Genomic DNA, 18536 nt, shown 5'->3' with positions numbered 1-18536 from the left:
TCATCTATTTATCCCTGATCAAAGGTTAACTAATTGCATGAATATCTGTAACCATACGTATCTCTACATATTCATCGATAAATCCAAACACCCATTCATCCACCCACGCGCCCGTTCAAACTCTGGCGATGGGAGCCGCCGCCCTCCACTCACTCGAACCTCCTAGCTGACGGAAGATTTCCCCTTCTTTCGTCTCCAGATCCCATCAACTTCCTCATCTCTGTCTGAAGATGCAGCCCAAGAAGCTGCAACTTTGTTTCCTGATCAAACTCATCTCCTTATTAGCTTTGGCTATCTCACCTCCACATATCGCACGCACAAGAAGAACCGACAATCGGTTACTATTGTTTTCTTCCTACAAGAAGACACAAAGCCTGCTGTTGACAAGTTAAGGTCTGTGGGTTTCCAGTGAAATTCAGGGAAGCAATAACAAAATCATCTTTCCGCATATCCATTCAACCACCCATCACTGAAATACACACGCACAAACAGACATATGCATACACACGTACACACAAACACACGGGAGGTTGCGAATATAGCTCTGTTCTCGTACATTACATTTAAGTAAATACAAGTGGGTAAATACACCAACTCGGCAACCATCCAGGGGTTGAATTTTTCAACATCACTGCAATGCGAGTCGGCATTCCAACTCTAGTAGGGAAGTAGTGTGTGTGTGTATTTACCTAGTTGTATTTACCTAGTTGTATTTTACGGGAAGGGGAGCTATGCTCGTGGGGTCCCGTCTTCATATCTCATTTTATCTAAAATATTTTTAAATTCATGTATTGTTTTTGCACACACCACTTTCTCATCTAACTTGTTCCAACTGTCTATTACTCTGTGAGGAAAGCTGTTCTTTTTCAAATCTCTTCTATAGCTGTCTTTTTTTATTTTCTTTCCGTGTCCTCTAGTATTTCTGTCATCCCATTTTATCAGATTCTCCTTGTCAGTAATTTCTATGCCTTTCATGATTCTGTAAATAGCTATCAAATCTCCTCTCTCTCTTCTTTGCTCTAGTGTCTGTAGTTCAAGTTTTTCTAGTCTCTCTTCATATGATAGTTTTGAGAGTGTTGGTGCCAATTTTGTAATTGCTCTTTGTATTCTTTCAAGTATGTGTGTATTTACCTAGTTGTATTTACCTAGTTGTATTTTACGGGAAGGGGAGCTATGCTCGTGGGGTCCCGTCTTCATATCTCATTTTATCTAAACTATTTTTAAATTCATGTATTGATTTTGCACACACCACTTTCTCATCTAACTTGTTCCAACTGTCTATTGCTCTGTGAGGAAAGCTGTTCTTTTTAAAATCTCTTCTATAGCTGTCTTTTTTTATTTTCTTTCCGTGTCCTCTTGTATTTCTGTCATCCCATTTTATCAGATTCTCTCTATCAGTAATTTCTATGCCTTTCATGATTCTGTAAATAGCTATCAAATCTCCTCTCTCTCTTCTTTGCTCTAGTGTCTGTAGTTTAAGTTTTTGTAGTCTCTCTTCATATGATAGTTTTGAGAGTGTTGGTGCCAGTTTTGTAATTGCTCTTTGTATTCTTTCAAGTTTTTTTATACATTTTTTTGTACTTGGTGACCATATCGTTGCTGCATATTCCAATCTTGGTCTTATCAGGGTGATTAGGATTTTCCTCACCATTTCTTCATCCAGGTATGTAAATGCTACTTTGATTGTTCTTATTAAATTATAAGTTTCTCCAAAAATCTTATTTATATGTTTCTCAGGTGACATATTATTCATAACAATGACTCCCAGGTCCTTCTCATTTTCTACTTTTTTTATTCCTTCTTCTCCCAAATTATATGATCCTGTTATTCTGTTTTTGCTTTTTCCAAATTCCATTATACTACACTTTTTTGTATTGAACTCCATCTCCCACTTCCTACTCCATTCTTGTACTTTATTTAGATCTCTCTGTAGTGATTCACAATCTTCTTCAGTTTTCACTCTTTTCAGTAATTTTGCATCATCTGCAAAGAAGCTCATATAGCTTTCAATTCCTTCATCCATATCATTAATATATATAGCAAACATTATTGGGGCCAGAACTGTTCCCTGCGGGACACCGCTTATTACTTCATTCCATTTTGAGTGCTGATCTCTTATCACTACTCTCATTTTTCTTTCTTGCAAAAAGTCTTCCATCCAATTTAGCAATTTACCTTGTATTCCTCCTTCATATTCTAATTTCTTAAGCAACTTCTTATGTGGTACTTTGTCAAAAGCTTTTTTTAGGTCTAGAAATGCACAATCAGCCCATCCATCTCTTTCTTGTATTATATCTATTAGCCTTGAATAGAAACATATTAAATTGGTGACGCATGATCGTCCTTGTCTGAATCCAAATTGCCTTGGATTTAGTACGTTGTTTTTTTCCAAGTATTTTACCCATCTACTTTTGATAATTCTTTCACATATTTTTGCTATTGTACTTGTTAGAGAGACTGGTCTATAGTTGGTAGGTTCTTCTTTATTTCCTCCTTTATATATAGGTACTATATTTGCTTTTTTCCAATCTTCTGGAACTTTTCCTTCTTTTAAGGAACTGCTTATTATGCTATGTATTTTGTCTGCCAGTTCATTCCTGCATTCTTTCAGAATCCAGTTTGCTATTTCATCTGGCCCATGCGATTTTCTGACATCAAAATTACCCAAGTGTGTCAATATTTCATTCTTTGTTACTTCTATTTCTTCCATAGGGGGGACTTTTTCCTTCCACTCAATCTCTTCAGGTTGTATATTTTCCCTTGTAAACACTGATTTAAAATGTTTGTTCATAATTTCTGCCATTTCCATTTCCTCAGTGTATTCAACTCCTCCTTGTCTTAATTTCTCTAAGTCTTGTTTGTTTTTCAGTTTATTGTTTACAAATCTGTAGAATAGTTTTGGTTGATCTTTACACTTTTCTATAACATCTTTTTCATATTTTCTTTTTTCCTCTCTGCACTTTTGTACATATTCATTTCTATAACCAGTATATATTTTCCATTTTTCAGGTCTTCTGTCTTTTTTCCATCTGTTCCAGGCTTTGTCTCTTTTGTCCTTTAACTCCCTACAACTTTTGTTGTACCAGCATTTTACATATTCTTTTTCTTGTTTTTGTCTTGGGACATACTTTTCCACTCCTTTTTTGTAAATTTTTGTCAAAATATTCCATTTCTCTTCCACTGTTGTTTCTTCTTTGTATATTTCTTCCCAGTTTTCTTGTTGGAAGAATTCTCTTATTTTATCAAAGTTTGTTTTTTCATACATCATTCTTCCTTTTCTATATTGTTCATTTCTTTTCATATATTTTTCTTCATTAAGTTCCAGTTCAATCAATATGTGGTCACTTTTACCTATTGGTGTTTTATATTCAATCTTGTCCACTATTCTAGGTTCAGATGTAATTATTAAGTCTAGCCTCGATGGTTCTTCTTCATTTCTATACCTAGTGTTCTCTTGTATCCATTGTGTCATTGAATGGTCAGTAATCATCTCAAGTAGAGCGTTTCCCCATGAGTCATCACCACTCTTTACTGTCATTTCTTCCCAGCAGATTTCTTTGCAATTAAAGTCGCCCATCATAACTATTCTTCCTCCGTCTTCCATTATTTTAGTTAATGCTATCTTTGTGTCCTCTAACATACTTTTATGTTCACTCTCCTCCCATGAGGCTGTTTTCGGAGGCACATAATTGATCACAAATTTTCTGCTCTTCTTATCTCGGTCTTCCACTTCTATTATAATCATCTCTACTGTATTCTTTCCATATATGACACCTTTCACGTTTATATCCTTCTTAGTCAGGAACATAACTCCACCCCCTTGTTTTTTCTCTCTGTTTCTAATCCAATAATTGTATGTATCATGTCCTACACTGTTGGGTGGTAGTGGGCCTTTTAATTTTGTTTCTACAATTCCCATTATGTCCGGTTCTTTTTCTTTCAAATAATCATTCAGTTCATTCAATCCTGTTATCAATCCATCTATATTTGTGTAAGACACTCTTAGTTTTCTGCCACTTCCATTGTATTCTCTGTTTCCCTTATGTTTTTCTTTAGTATGTCGAACTGCTTTATTTTCATGTTCACTACTCTCCAATAGAATCTCTCTTTCTCTGACTCCGTTCTTTCCTCGTTTTTTGCCTTAGCTTCAATTCTTTTCTGCTTTTCTGCCTCTCTTTCCTCCTTATTCATTTCTCTTTTTATCCATACCTTTTTATATTGATCATTTGTTGCTAGTTTCCCTGTCTTGGATAGAATTTTCTCTGCTGTTGTTTGTGACCTGAATTTAATCTTAATTGGTCTGGTCTTATCTGTACTATATTTTCCGAGTCTGAATTTTTCCTCAATTTCCTTTATAATTTCTGGTTCATCTTCCTGGACTAATTTTAGTAAACTGCTTACTCTTTCATTTTCCTCCTTGATTCTTGCAGTTCTATCTGGGTTATGTTTCTCTTCCATTCCTAATATAATTATACATTTCTTTTTGTCAGCTAATTCTCTTACTATATTCTCCTTCTGTCTCATCACTTTAATAACTGAGTCTTCATTATGTTCTTTCAATTGCTGTTTGACTATGTCAGTGAATGAAACCTTATTCCCTTCTTGAGTTATTCTCCAATTTTTAGCTTCTGTAGCTAGTTTCTCTCTGTTTTCATTACTATTCTTCTTCAATTTCTCATTCTCCTCCTTTACATTTCCTAACTGTCTTTTTAGGTCCTCTATTTCTTCAGTTAAGTTTCTGTTAGCCTTCTCTAGTTGTTCCAACCTTTCAATTCTTTTAAAAATGGAGTCTACGTTACCTAACTTACGCTCCAAGTCCTCGATCACCTTATCAACTCTCTCCTCTAGTCTTATCTAGTCTCCTCTAGTCTAGTCTCCCCCACCCTCTTTAAATCCCTGGAACATATTCTCGTCACTTTCTTCTGTATTGCTCCTCTCTATACTTCTAATCTTTACATTTTTATTAGACATTTGATCCTCGCTAAGTCTTTTGTTTACCTTCCGCTTGTCTGGCTGGTCAAAGTCTACTCCCTCCTCATTTCCTTCCATTTCCCTCAGTAATCCCTCCCCTTTTCCTCTTTCCCTACGTTCCCACTACTCCACGAGCAATTTCCCCCCCACCCTGCAAAAACACTAGGCACTTCTCTTTGCGTTGGGATCCACAGACTTCACTTTTCTTCAGAACGTCTTCTAAGCCGTCCATTCGTTGAAGTGTGTGTGTGTGTGTGTGTGTGTGTGTGTGTGTGTGTGTGTGTGTGTGTGTGTGTGTGTGTGTGTGTGTGTGTGTGTGTGTGTGTGTGTGTGTGTGTGTGTGAAGTGCATATTACCCATAGATCGAGACAAATATGACCTCTGAACTCTCATCTGGGAGGGTAATAACTGTCGATCATGAGTCCAACACGTGGTCCTAGACAGTGGTGGATCACACATACACACACGCACATAAATATCAATATATGTGCACACATAAATAAGCATATGCAGACATATAAATGCAATATACATACGTACATAAGCACATATATACATCATAAACTTACATTCTAAGTTAAATGCACACATATACAATATACACGTACACACATAGAGAACTACACACACATATATGCAATCATATGTGCATACAAACATACATGTGTATATACTTAGTAAGTGCTATCGCCTGATCTTGTTACAGCCTTCCCAGGCGTTCGGACAGGTAATGTCCTTCTTGCCTGGAAAGCTGGACCAAACTAGGCAGTAGCCTAAACGAAGTAATAATAATAATAATAATATAATGATAATAATAATAACAATAATAATAATGATAATAATAATAATAATAATGATGATGATGATGATGATGATGATGATGATGATGATGATGATGATGATGATGATGATAATAATAATTTTATATGGCAATGAATCAATGTAATGAACAGAACACAGTTGGATTCGCTATTGAGACCATTCATTTGAAATGCAGTATTACAATCCACCTTGTTCAATGTGCGAAGATGCATATCAAATACCCCTTGAGTAACTATAATGTAAAATTAAAATGGAATGTTACATGTATAATACATTAAATGCAGCCAATTACATTGTTTGCAGTGCTCAAAATAAAGATTGATAAGTGTTCTAAGCGATGAAATAAATAAAAATATCATATTTTAATAGGATATTCAGAAAATTCTTCTTAGCATAGAATGAAATAGATTATCTTTGCATGTCTGACTTTTTTAAGTCTCATGAATACCACGGTTACGAAAACTAAAATTTGTATACTATCTACGTTAACAGAACTAACTGTATTATTGTTGATACAGATAACTAATACATCTGTATACTATGGATGCTATCACCTCATTTCTGAAAAGTAACTTCGCCTAGCCTAAGAAATGTTTACAAGACTGGGTACAATGCGTTGCTCTCCGGCGGGTACAAGTATGAGGCATTTTTGTTTATTAGTTTTAACATTTGGTAATTCGTTTGACGCTCGTTGAAATAATACTTTTAGATATTCACACACACACAGTTAATGAATGAGCAAGCGGGAGATAAGGAGAAGAAAAAGAGAGAGAGGGTGAGAGAGAGAGAGAGAGTGAGGGAGGTAAGGCGGAGATGTGACGGGTAGGAGAGAAAGAAAAATATGGCAGAAGATGTGAAAGATATATATGGCGGGTGGGGGGAGAGAAGGAGGAGGAATAGAGAGAGAAATATGGCCAGGGAGTGATAGAGAGTGAGAGATATGGCGGTGTGGAGAGACAGGGGGATAGAGAAAGAGAAATATGGCGGGGGAGGGATTGAGATAGAGTGAGACATGGCAGGGGGAGAGTGAGAGAGATAAAGAAAGAGAGACATATGGCGGAGATGAGGAAAAGAAAGAGGGGAAGGGATAGAGAAAGAGAAATATGGCGGGGGAAGGGATAGATGGATATGACAGATGAGGGGGAAAGAGAGAGGGAGAGGTGGAGAAAGAGAGAAATATGGTGAGGGATAGAAAGAGAGAAAGCGAAAAAGGGAGATATGGCGGGTTGGAGGGAGATATATAGCGGGAGAGAGAGAAAGAGAGAGGGAGGGAGGGAGAGAGAGAGAGAGAGAGATGGCAGGAGAGAGGGATGGGAGGGGTGAAAAAAGATGGAGATATGACGGGTGTAAAGAGAGACGAAAAGGGAACAGAGAGAAAGAGATGGAGAGACAGACGGCGTTGGGTGGGGAGAGGGATAGAGGAAGAAAGAGATATGGCAGGGGGCCGAAAGAGAGAAAAAGAGATTGAGAGAAACATAAAGACAGAGATAGCGGTGGAAAAGGTAGAGAGGGGGTGATGATGGGATATATATACGTACATACATACATACATACATACATATATATACATATATATATATATATGTATATATATTTATATATATATATATATAGTTGTATATATATACTGTATATATATATACATGTATTGATATATATACATACATATATATATATATATATATATATATATATATATAGAGAGAGAGAGAGAGAGAGAGAGAGAGAGAGAGAGAGAGAGAGAGATATGGAGGGCGAAGCGAACTGGATTAGGTAATACCATCACAAATTCATTGATGAAAGGAACATTTCAAGTATAGCCCGCGCATGACCAGGATATGATGATTTTCAGGTAGAGACCCACGCAGGTTTGTTTTTTAAGTAAATATATAAGGAAATTAGAGAGACGTGATGCAAATAGTTGAAAATTTCCAAATATTTATTCAGTGATTCAACCGGGGCACACAGACCTTTAGTGATCGAGAGAAGTTTTCGAATAGTTCATAAACCAAATTCCAGCAGTATTTAGCAAATGCCAGGCTATTTCATTCAGTACTGAATTCATTATCATGAGATTAAGAAAGATATTTTCATAAGTAAGGGATCCTTGAAGAAATATGTTGAGAAATTGTGGTCTATCAGGACAAATGATCGTGACAGAATACTGTTCGTAATGTGCATAATAAAGCTGTGCAATGACATTTTTGGATAACGATTATATAAACAATCAATCTGTTCCCGCTGATTTTTCTTGCAGAAGACCTGTAGCCTCTAGGAGACCGGCAACAGCCTTCGGTCGGGGCCATAAGTCACCTAGAGAAGAGATATTGTATTGTTGTCTGGGGATTATACATCAGTGTGGGGTATTGTGGTTTTAGGCGTTCTGCGTCTACCGCGGGGGGGCTCATCTAGAGCAGTTCGAATCTGTGGCCAATCCACTCTGCGTTGGCACTGTTTCAGTGACGAATGGTGTCTTGATCGAAGGCGTGCTAGTACGGTCTGTGTCCTATGTGGGAGAGTTTCCTCTGTGGGAAACGTATGTGGGGGCTGATGTTGGAACACTGAGCTTGGTGGTCCCTCCTGAAGGATCCGTTCAGCCATCTGGGTGTGAAAATGTTTCTGCGTGAATGCTCTGTGTGGCCTGGGTGTTAGGTTGTGGTTGTATAAATCTTTGTTGCGTCCTGTTGCTGGTGGCCGCGAGAATCAGTGAGAATCGCGTGTGGCACAGATATCCGCTCCTAGCATCAACATATAATACTCCATTAGGAGGATTCTGGTTTCTGAATGTAGGTTTCCTATTTAGGTAGCTTTAGTGCAATCCGTTATCACTCTTAGCGCTTCTCTCGGCAGTGTTTGTAGAATGTTTATGTTCGATTTGCTGAATGGTAGGATTTATGGGAACCACACTGTGGTCATGCATTCAAGAACAGTTCCCATGAACTGTTCATAGATGTCACTAGAGTTTCCTTTTGTTTCCTAAAGTGTGCCAGAGATGGCTTTAAATAGGTTTGCCTTCTTGTTGACTTTTGGTGTTAGGTCCTTGATGAGTCTATATTATATGGGGGAAAAGTGTCTTTTTTCTCAGGGCAAATATTTTGTTGACCAGTATTATATGAAAACATTTACAATAAATATATGTTGATATTAAGTACTCATGTATAACAAAGAAGTATTACATATACAATAAATTTATACAATAACTAAGTAAGGAAGGACTTGCCACATATATGAGGTGAAGGAAGCGTTATGAAAGAGGTTAATGCCCGAGAAGGAACGGGAGAAGGCAGGAGGTAGGGTTGAGTGGGGAGTGGCTGTGTAAAGATGATACTGTTATGCAAGGAAGGGAGGGGCGGGGGATGGGGTGAGTAGGGGTGCCTATGTGCGTATGATATTTTGACGCAACCCAAAAGGATTTCTCCCCGTCTTCTCTTTTTCTGCATGAGGGGACGGAGAGGAGGGGGGGGGGATCGCCGATTAGATGAAGTGGCCTTGCTGTGGATATACTGTGTATTGCTACATTATTTCTGACCCAGGGCAGTGGGCGGGATACAGGGATGACCCGTCATCCATGAGGAGCTAAGATGAGAGAGGGGGGGTGTGATGGTTGGGAGTGGAATGGGTGGGAGTAGGACTTGGCTACCCCCCTTATAAGAGGGGAAAAGCTCTTGGCATATGGATAGATTATTTAAATAGTTTCTAATTCAACTTGGCACAAATATATCACTCATGGCATGTGATACAAGCTTAGCTAATAGTCTCTAATGTGTGACTGTCTTTTTTCAATTAGAGATGTGTTGCGTCTACAACGTTTCATCTAAAGGGGGTTTTACACAATCAAACGTGTTGGCCAACTCGCTCATCAAACCTCCAACACAACATGTTTGAAGAGTTGTTACACGTTCAGACCAAACAGACAGACAACCTCAGTCGGTGCCAAGAGGAGAAGGGCACAAGATGTCCCTTTCTCAAGACGAGGTGATGGCAATTGGGATAGTGATTGCCTTTAACGAAAAGAAAAGGAAGCGTTCAAAGTGGACAAAGGATTGATTGCTGAAAAGGGACCACATTTCTCATACCAACTTAATGAAGGAGCTGAAATTACACCCAGGTGATTAGCGCAATTATATGCGCATGGACGAATCAACATATTTAGAACTTTTGAATTTGGTCACTCCATTCATTACTTGTAATGACACCGTTATGAGAAAAGACATTAGCCCCCATGAACGGCTGAGCGCAACATTGCGTTTTTAACCAACGGACAGCTCTGCAAGTCTTGAGATTTTCAGCTCTCATCGCAACTAGCACCTTATCTAGGATTATACTTGAAACTTGTCATGCCTTCTAAAAGAACTACGAAGACAGTTGATTTTTTCACCACATCATCCTGTGTGCACGGAAGGTCAAGTTTTTAGCTTTCCATGCCATTCATCTATACCTTTATTTCTTAAATTCCTATTAAGTATTAGGGTATTCTTTCGATTTCACCTTCCACAATGCTTATGCTTCCTATATATGTCAATGAAATCCACCATAATTTCCCTTTCCTTGTCCTTAACGTCACACGTATCATTCATTTTGGAAATAATTGTCAAGTTTGTCACTGAAGGAGCTGCGAGATTTGAGTATGTATGACGGTTGGAAACTGATGAGCGTTCAAACGTTCATGCATGGGCCATGGACATGAACGAGCAAGCTCCGCCCACAAAAGTCAGGCCAGATCAGACATCCGTCCAACACCAAGAAACATTAAAACAACACCCAAAGACCTGTATCACACACAGATACTCTCTTCTCTTCCTCCACAACCACCAAATACCAGCCTCCGGAAACATATTCATAATCATATCACTCACCGCTCCATTAACACACTGAAAGACAACACACTGCTGCATGCCAGACCCCCTGATATCCACCCTTCTGAATCCTCTCTCCCACGAAAGGACAGAGTCCATCTGGCCAGACTGCGGTGCAGCCACCACCCAGCACTTCTAAGCTACCAATAGAGGCTGGATGACCGTATTGTGAACAGCTGCCCAGGATGTAACACTTCACCCCATACCATGCAACACATAATGGAAGACTGCATTATATACAATCATGCACGCAAACAACACAACATACACTCTATAAAAGATTTGTGGGAAAACCCAGTTTCGGCTGTGGCATTCCTTGGGGAGACGGGACTGCTCGGACAGACAGTCTAGGGAACAACAACAACAACAACAACACCTTGGTCCAACATGTTTACCCCTTTTACATGTTCAAGCATACTCTCAAACATCGTGTTGTCAAACGTGTTGGCCAACATGTTTGACTGTGTAAAACCCCCTTAAGATATCTTTATTCTAGAAATCGAATTGGTTTGTTTGTACAAGCGCGTTCATATTTAGAACCATAATGAATGCCATAGGAAAATTTTGGTGTAGATGATATCCAATAATATCTCTTGTATTTCAACATTTCTATTTCTAAGGCTGCGATTCAATTGAATCCTCTGCAATACGATGTCAAGTCTACAGATGGTTAGTATGAATGCCGAACAAGCTTCTTGTTTATCAGTTTACTTATTTATTCATCAATTTATTGATCAATCTATTTATTTGTTCATTTATTTATTTTATCTTTTTATATATTTATTCATTCATTTATTTTCCCTTGGATAAAGGAGCAACATTTGGTCATTTTCATTGAAGTATAAATCCAATTACGACTCAATAAGCCCCTTCAACACGATGACGAATTTTTAAATCGTTATTCTGATTAATGCCAACCAATATTAATTAAATCACCAAGTGGGGTGGTTTTTATCTATTTTTTTCATTCATTCATTCAATAACCTCCTTTCTCAGGGAGTTTAGGGTCTAATTTTCAAAATGCTTTCAGCGTTGAATAAAATGTCTTATTCCGTCTTGCAGGGTATACGAATGCTCAGCGAGGTCGCGGGAAACCTTCCATCGTCACGGAGTCACAGACGTTTAATATCCGTGCGGGAGATTCCGTGACTTTGCCATGTGAGGTCAACAACATGGGTAAGTAACTGCAAGGTTACAGACATTGTATTTTGGCCACTGTGGGATCAGTAACATGGACAAGTCTCTGTGTTAGATCATGAACATATACAATTTATTCGCGGGTATATTATAATTATTTATTGTTCGAAATCATCGACATGTTAGGTTACAATACAAGGTCAAGACGGATGGCTTAATAGTTAATGAGACATTCCAGATGATGTCATCATTCAAGGTACACCATACGGATAAGAATCCCTGCGATGAAATTAGTGTCGTAGATAGGTCACGATGAGAGATCAGTACAAACGGTAAGATGTTGTTCGAAGTCTGCAACATCAATAAACGTCGGATGTAGGTTTGATGCACAATGTTTTATTAGCTTGCTTTAGTGACTTCGTTACGCAATAATTTTTCATTTCATATTTCCATCAGTAGGCATAGACAACAGTAATCTCAAGATAGGTAGGGATTGGTTTTTATCCGACAGTATTCGACAATGTTACTAGAGTTGTTGGGAATAATGAAAATTAAAACATAACATCTAAACTCAGTGTTCAACTACCAATATCATTGGACTTTACCTATTCATAAACATGACTTACCTACACGATATAAACCACTGGTCTTATCAGATTGATAGCTAGTCTGTCGGTTGGGATTTGCGCTTAGAAAAAGGGTTGCGTTTTGAGGTATACTGAGGATACACAGCCTGCACAGTGAAAATTCTAAAAACATATTTTTACAGATCAAGGAATAGCTAATGTAGCTTGGATTGCTTGAAACTCCTGTTCTAATGTTATCTGTCCCCACACTTAACCACTCGCATCATAATTTTCCTTTGTTGTGGTTATCTTTCTACAATTATATGCTTCGTTGCATCTCAAATACTCGTACCTGCATTACACAGAAATTTAGGATGTGTACAGCTTCCACTTCACTGACACAAAAGGTTTAATGTGTTCAGTTATACCGTTTCACAAACTAGCCTACTGGCGTGCATGTATACATGAACACTTTTTATTGAACCTATCATATTTTTAATGTCCACAATATTCACCAAAGAACTAACATGTTGGAATCCTTATAGGCCGCCGATCTTTATTCTGGTTCAAGGGTGAGGACCGGAGGAACAGGGAACTCTTGCTTCAGGTGAAATATGTGCAAGGGCGCCCCAGTGTACCAGCCTCCTTTGTCTCCAAATACCTCAATACGGGCAAGTGAGTATTGACATGGCCTCTAGCTGCACAGTTAGGGAATGTGAATGAAGTGCAGATCATGGCTAATGCTTCTGTCACATTGATAAAGTATAGCCAAATGCAAATACAATTAGTCTGTAATTAACCAGTGGCAGTAGCCTTTGGCTCTACATCATCAAAGGGGGAGGAGTCCTGACTGACCAAGTAAGTAATATGACACCAGTTGTATCATTAGTGATTTTATATAATTAGTTATTTCACAGCCAATTTTCCGTAGCTTGTTGTATTGGCCAATCTGTCATAGCAGCCTTATCTTGATAATCTACTGTGACCACTTAGAGTGCCAAAGCTATTTTCATTCAGTAGTTTAGTCAACGATATTTTAGATTACCCAAAATATATCCATCATTGTAATCATACAATACGTCAACAATCTCCTGTGACTCCTTAGAATACATCCAATGTAGATTTGTGTAGTCTACTACAGTGATTCTCAAACTATGTGCCGTGTCTCAGACTTGTTTAATATAAAGAGATGTTTCATTTACTTGTATGCATAACCACAGAAATCACACAGAGTAGAGAGGCACAAATGAAAAAAGTGACTTGGATAAGGATTTAAAGATCATTGAAAGGTAGGAAATGCCATCCACCCTAGGTAGTACATGGGCTGGGGCAGCTGGCTAGGTAGGATGCCATAATTTTTTTTTTTTTCAAATAAGGCCCTTTTTAACCCTTTTTCTGCTGAATTGCAACTTTTCCAAAGTCAGTAATTTTAGACATAACATAAAAAGAAATGCTCATGGAATGCTCAGTTAGAATGTTTATTCAACATTCAAAGTAAAGTTCTTGATCTGCCTGACATGAAAAAATATTGAAAATTTGCAAGAAAAATAAATAAATAAATAAACAAAATAAATAAGTAGATAGATAAGTAGAGTTAAAAAACGGTCCAAGTTTGAGTATTACCCTTTAACCCCGGGATCAGACCCTTTTTCCAGATTGCCTCCCTATGAGGTCATCTGGTAATTTTTTTTTTTTTTTTTTTTTTTTTTTTAAGACTGATTCATCAGTTAGGAGCCTGGTACTGGGGGGGTCCAAACTTCAACTCTATTTAATGTCTTCACATAATTGAACATGTACAAGGTGCATCAATGACTTCATGTTAAGTAAATTTTTTTTAGCTTTGCTGACATTTGACACACACAGGGGTAGGTAGGTACGTATAGATAGATCATTTGATCTTGCTCTACCCCTCCCCCCTTGCCCCATGTCACAGCATCATTCATTCCACACCCATTGGAAATATGGTGACATTGCAACTGGTTCAGGTAAGCTTGCCATCTTTGCCTTAACTACCTGAAGGTCCATCTTACAGTTTTATTTGAGTTGATTTAGAGTTTCACACTGAGATGGCCCCTGTGTCCAGAAAGACAAGGTGATAGAGTTAAAGGCAGAAAGATATATTTTCCGTCGACTTCTGGTAGCCACAGGTGTGAAAGACATTAACTTGAAAAATATTCTCAAACACGAACTCTCTCCAGTTCCACTTTCCCTTGCAAACATAAATCGACAGCATCTGTCTGCCAAGAGCAAAGCGGACCTCCAAGACATCCTCATCGAGAAAACAATTGCAAAAATAGTGACAAACCTACCCAAGACTGAGTCTGTCACCTGTAAATGCACTGGCCCTCATTCAAACTATTGGTTAGCGTGAAAAAGCCAGTACCTTTGGGGATCTTGCAGACGTCTTCTTAGACAATGTGAAAGGAAAGTTTGGAAAGGGTTATTCTCATGTTGATGCCTTGCTTGATAGATATTTGGAGACATCCATCAAGGATGGGACATGTTCTGATTGGGCTGGATTGATGAGATCAATCAAAAGGGTGATAGATTCAAGACATGTCAAATTACCACAGACTTGGAAACAGTTTATCACACATTCCAAGAACAAAGCAGAGCTAGCTTCATTTCTGAGTAAAAGAACTTATGACAAGTGCCAAAGACCTGTCAGAAGGCCATAAACTGACAAAGTCAAAGGATAAACCTACCATACACATCCCACACATCTAAAAAGAAAACATTCGTTGTCCCTTTCATCTTGGCTTGTCTCAAATGAAATCATTCCTCACCCAGGTTTAATCAGCTTGAGGCAATGCAGGGATCAACAGGCAAAGCTGGTTGTTCTCTACAAGCTCATTATCACGCAATATAAAGAGCCCTTTGGGCCACGTCTTCTCCTTGTCCATTTACAACCATCCTCCATTCACACCTATCTATTCACACCTTGTCTTTTCACTTTTTCACTTGTGCTTTACTTTTTTACTTAAGTTATAACTTCAACATTTTAATTCTGTAATCCTAATGAATCTCCATATAATCACAGCAATGAACTGCATAGCAAAATGTGATACTTCCTGTTTACAGGTACGCACTGGATGGCACAGGACTAAATTTGCCTATCGTCGAGCCTATTGACGCTGGGGAGTACACGTGTAGTGTCTCCTGGGTACGCCAGTCTATCAAACACACACTCAATGTGTATGGTAGGTATCGAATGTGACTATCTTGCAAATGCAGGGCTAATTTTTGGCAGTTTACAGTTTACTTTTATCTGGATATTTATGTTTGTGCTTAATTACAATATACAGAATGGAAACAATGCTCATAAGGTCCCATCTTTATCTACACTTGGCAAACACTACTTAAATTCATTTATGTTGTCAGCCTGGAATTTTTTCTAGTTCCTCAAATTAAAGCATCTATGTGGAAAACAAGGTTTCTTAGCATCATTCAAACAATCTGTCTTTGACTTTTGCTGAATCCTTTTGATATTCTTTCATTGCATGCTGACAGACACTATTTGTTGATCTTTTCATTCACTGTTCTAAATAGAGCTATCATATTACCTCTTTCTCTTATCTTTTCAATTGTAATCAATCTCAGTTAACCTAATCTCTATATGTTCTAGAGATCATTCTAGTTACAACCCTGCATTTTTCTTATATCTTTCACTCTATCCTCCCTTTTTATATTCTCTGTCTCTTCTCCAGGTGTATCTGTTGTTCCCCAACTGTATATCAACATTTTTGGGAGTTCAGTTTCTATAAGACACAATATATCAGGTTTATTTTATCCTTAAGTAGTCATTTATCTTCAACCTAGCTGACAGTAAACCATCAACATTAGCATATGTTATTCTATGTTTCCTTGTAGTGCTTACTTTGCAATACTGCCTTCTTGTTTTCTTAGAAACCATTTCCTCACCTTCTGGTTGACAACTCTCTCTCTCTCTCTATCTCTCTCTGTCTCTCTCTCTCTCTCTCTCTCTCTCTCTCTCTCTCTCTCTCTCTCTCTCTCTCTCTCTCTATCTCTCTCTCAAAAAAGGCTGTTTTTCTTCGGTCCTCCTATCACTTTTGGCTTTGGCTTCCACTAAGAGCTTTCATGTCTTTCTCATTCCTCTTCATTAGTATCTTTTCTAATTCAAATATTTTTAAACCTCATGTTAACTTCCAAAAACGTGCTCATTACTTCTTTTGCCATGGCTTGCGACTTGAACTTTATTTTCATTGGACATGCACATTTTCTCTTATACTTGTCTAACCTATACACACTATCAATCTGGTTTGTTATACCCAAGTCCTACCCTAGAGGTATTGATGTAATATCCCAAATCATTTGCATTTCTCTTTCTTGACATAACATCCATGAGGTTTTGTATTCTTCTTGGCATCCAAAGAGTAACACACTTGTTTGCTATATACATAAATGATATGGACGATAGAATAGAGTGTTATATGAATTTCTCTGCAGACAACGCAAAAATACTAAAGAAAGTAAAAATGGAGGAGGATTGCAACTCATTACAACAAGACTTGGATAAGATCTGAAAATGGACTCAGAAGTGGGAAGTGAAATTCAATATCAAGAAATGTAGTATAATGGAATTTGGAAAAAGTAAAAACAGAATATCGAGGGATTATAAAATTGGTGAAGAAGAGGTCAAAAAAGTAAACTCGGAAAAAGACCTTGGAGTGATGATCAGCAAAGACATGACACCGGATAAGCATATCAATAAAATAGTTGGAGAAACCTATAATTTATTGAGGTCAATAAAAGTGGCATTTGCCTATTTGGATGAGGAAATGATAAAAGAAAAATTTAACTACACTAATAAGACCAAAATTCGAGTATGCAGCAACACTATGGACACCCAGTACCAAAAAGAATATAAAGAATTTAGGATACAAAGAACAACAACAAAACTGGCACCAACTCTTTCCAAAATGACATATGAACAAAGACTGTCCAAATTAGAATTACCAACTCTGGAACAAAGAAGGGAAAGAGGAGACATACTATCTATAGAATTATGAAGGGAATGGAAATCTTAGATAAGAATGATTTATTGAAATGGGACAATGGAAAAACAAGAGGACACGAAAAAAACAAAAAAAAAAGAATTACAGAAGAGATTTAAAAAAAGAAATAGCTTCCCACATGAAGTGATAGATACTTGGAACAAATTAGACAAAGAAACAGTGTGTGCAAACACTCTTAAAGATATTAAGAAAAACTTGATGCTGAGAGATACAAAGACGGGTCACCACGAGCATAGCTCCCTTCCCGTATAATACACATCTAGACTTGTCTACATCTCTGACTAGAGATTTTTTTTTTTATCTTCATAAACCTTGACTATTCCTTCTTCCAGGCTATCTCTTTCCTGTTGCTCCATGATCTCTTTAAAGGTTACTGTATTTCTCTTATCCTCATTTGTTGTTGGCCTATCCCCTTTTTCCTCCATGGTATTTAGATTTTTTCTTATTATTTATTTATTTTTTCAAGCCAGGTTTATATCCTTTCATTGCTCAAGTTTATTCTCTAGATCATGTAATCTAGTTTCATGTGAGGAAATTAAGTCTAAACCTTTCCAACTCTGTAAGAATTTCATGTACCCCCATGACAGAGTATCCAAATTGAGACTTATCTTCTTTTAAATATTTATTTTCTGTACTTTATTGATTAGTTTTTCTAATGGACTTATTCACCTTTTTGGGTGTGAAGCTTTTGAAGTCATTCACAGCAGTGAAAGACAACGGTTTATGATGTAAACAAAACTAGAAATTAAATTTTATCTTGTGTTTTCTATCATGAATGACTTAGGAGAGAAGAACACTACTTTTTCTTTTCCTTCCTCTCTTGAAAAGTTGAAATCATTGGTGTTTTGACTTTACTGTGACCCTGAATAGCTTTGTTTACTCCAATCTATTCAATTTACAAATTATTTTAATCTAGCTTTGCTTGATAGGTAGTGCATTGATTTGCATTACCATTGTCGCATCGTGACGAAGATCACTATTTTTCCTCCCTGACTGTATCCTAAAGTTGGAACCAACAATATTTTCCCCTTATTGTGACCCTGAAATAGTGTTGCTCAATTAGTAAATATTTCTCTCTGGTTTTGCCTATTAAAGGCAATTCGAGGAGTGTCGTGTCGAGTCGCTGCTGCAGTGTATTTACTTAGTTG

General features: G+C 37.6%; 1 protein-coding gene across 1 annotated transcript in view; it reads left to right on the top strand.

The window, feature by feature from the left end:
• Nucleotides 1–18536, top strand: part of LOC143027705 (uncharacterized) — a 69533-nt gene that overhangs the window by 312 nt on the left and 50685 nt on the right. Inside the window, exons 2-4 of the mRNA XM_076189169.1 lie at nucleotides 11712–11825; nucleotides 12898–13027; nucleotides 15434–15552. Coding sequence (XP_076045284.1) covers nucleotides 11712–11825; nucleotides 12898–13027; nucleotides 15434–15552 — 363 coding nt within the window. The remainder of the gene's footprint in view (nucleotides 1–11711; nucleotides 11826–12897; nucleotides 13028–15433; nucleotides 15553–18536) is intronic.

This window comes from Oratosquilla oratoria, chromosome 8, assembly GCF_046742065.1.
Source record: "Oratosquilla oratoria isolate Oo_2021 chromosome 8, ASM4674206v1, whole genome shotgun sequence".
Classification (NCBI taxonomy): domain Eukaryota; kingdom Metazoa; phylum Arthropoda; class Malacostraca; order Stomatopoda; family Squillidae; genus Oratosquilla; species Oratosquilla oratoria.
This window is presented reverse-complemented; position numbering and strand designations above follow the sequence as displayed.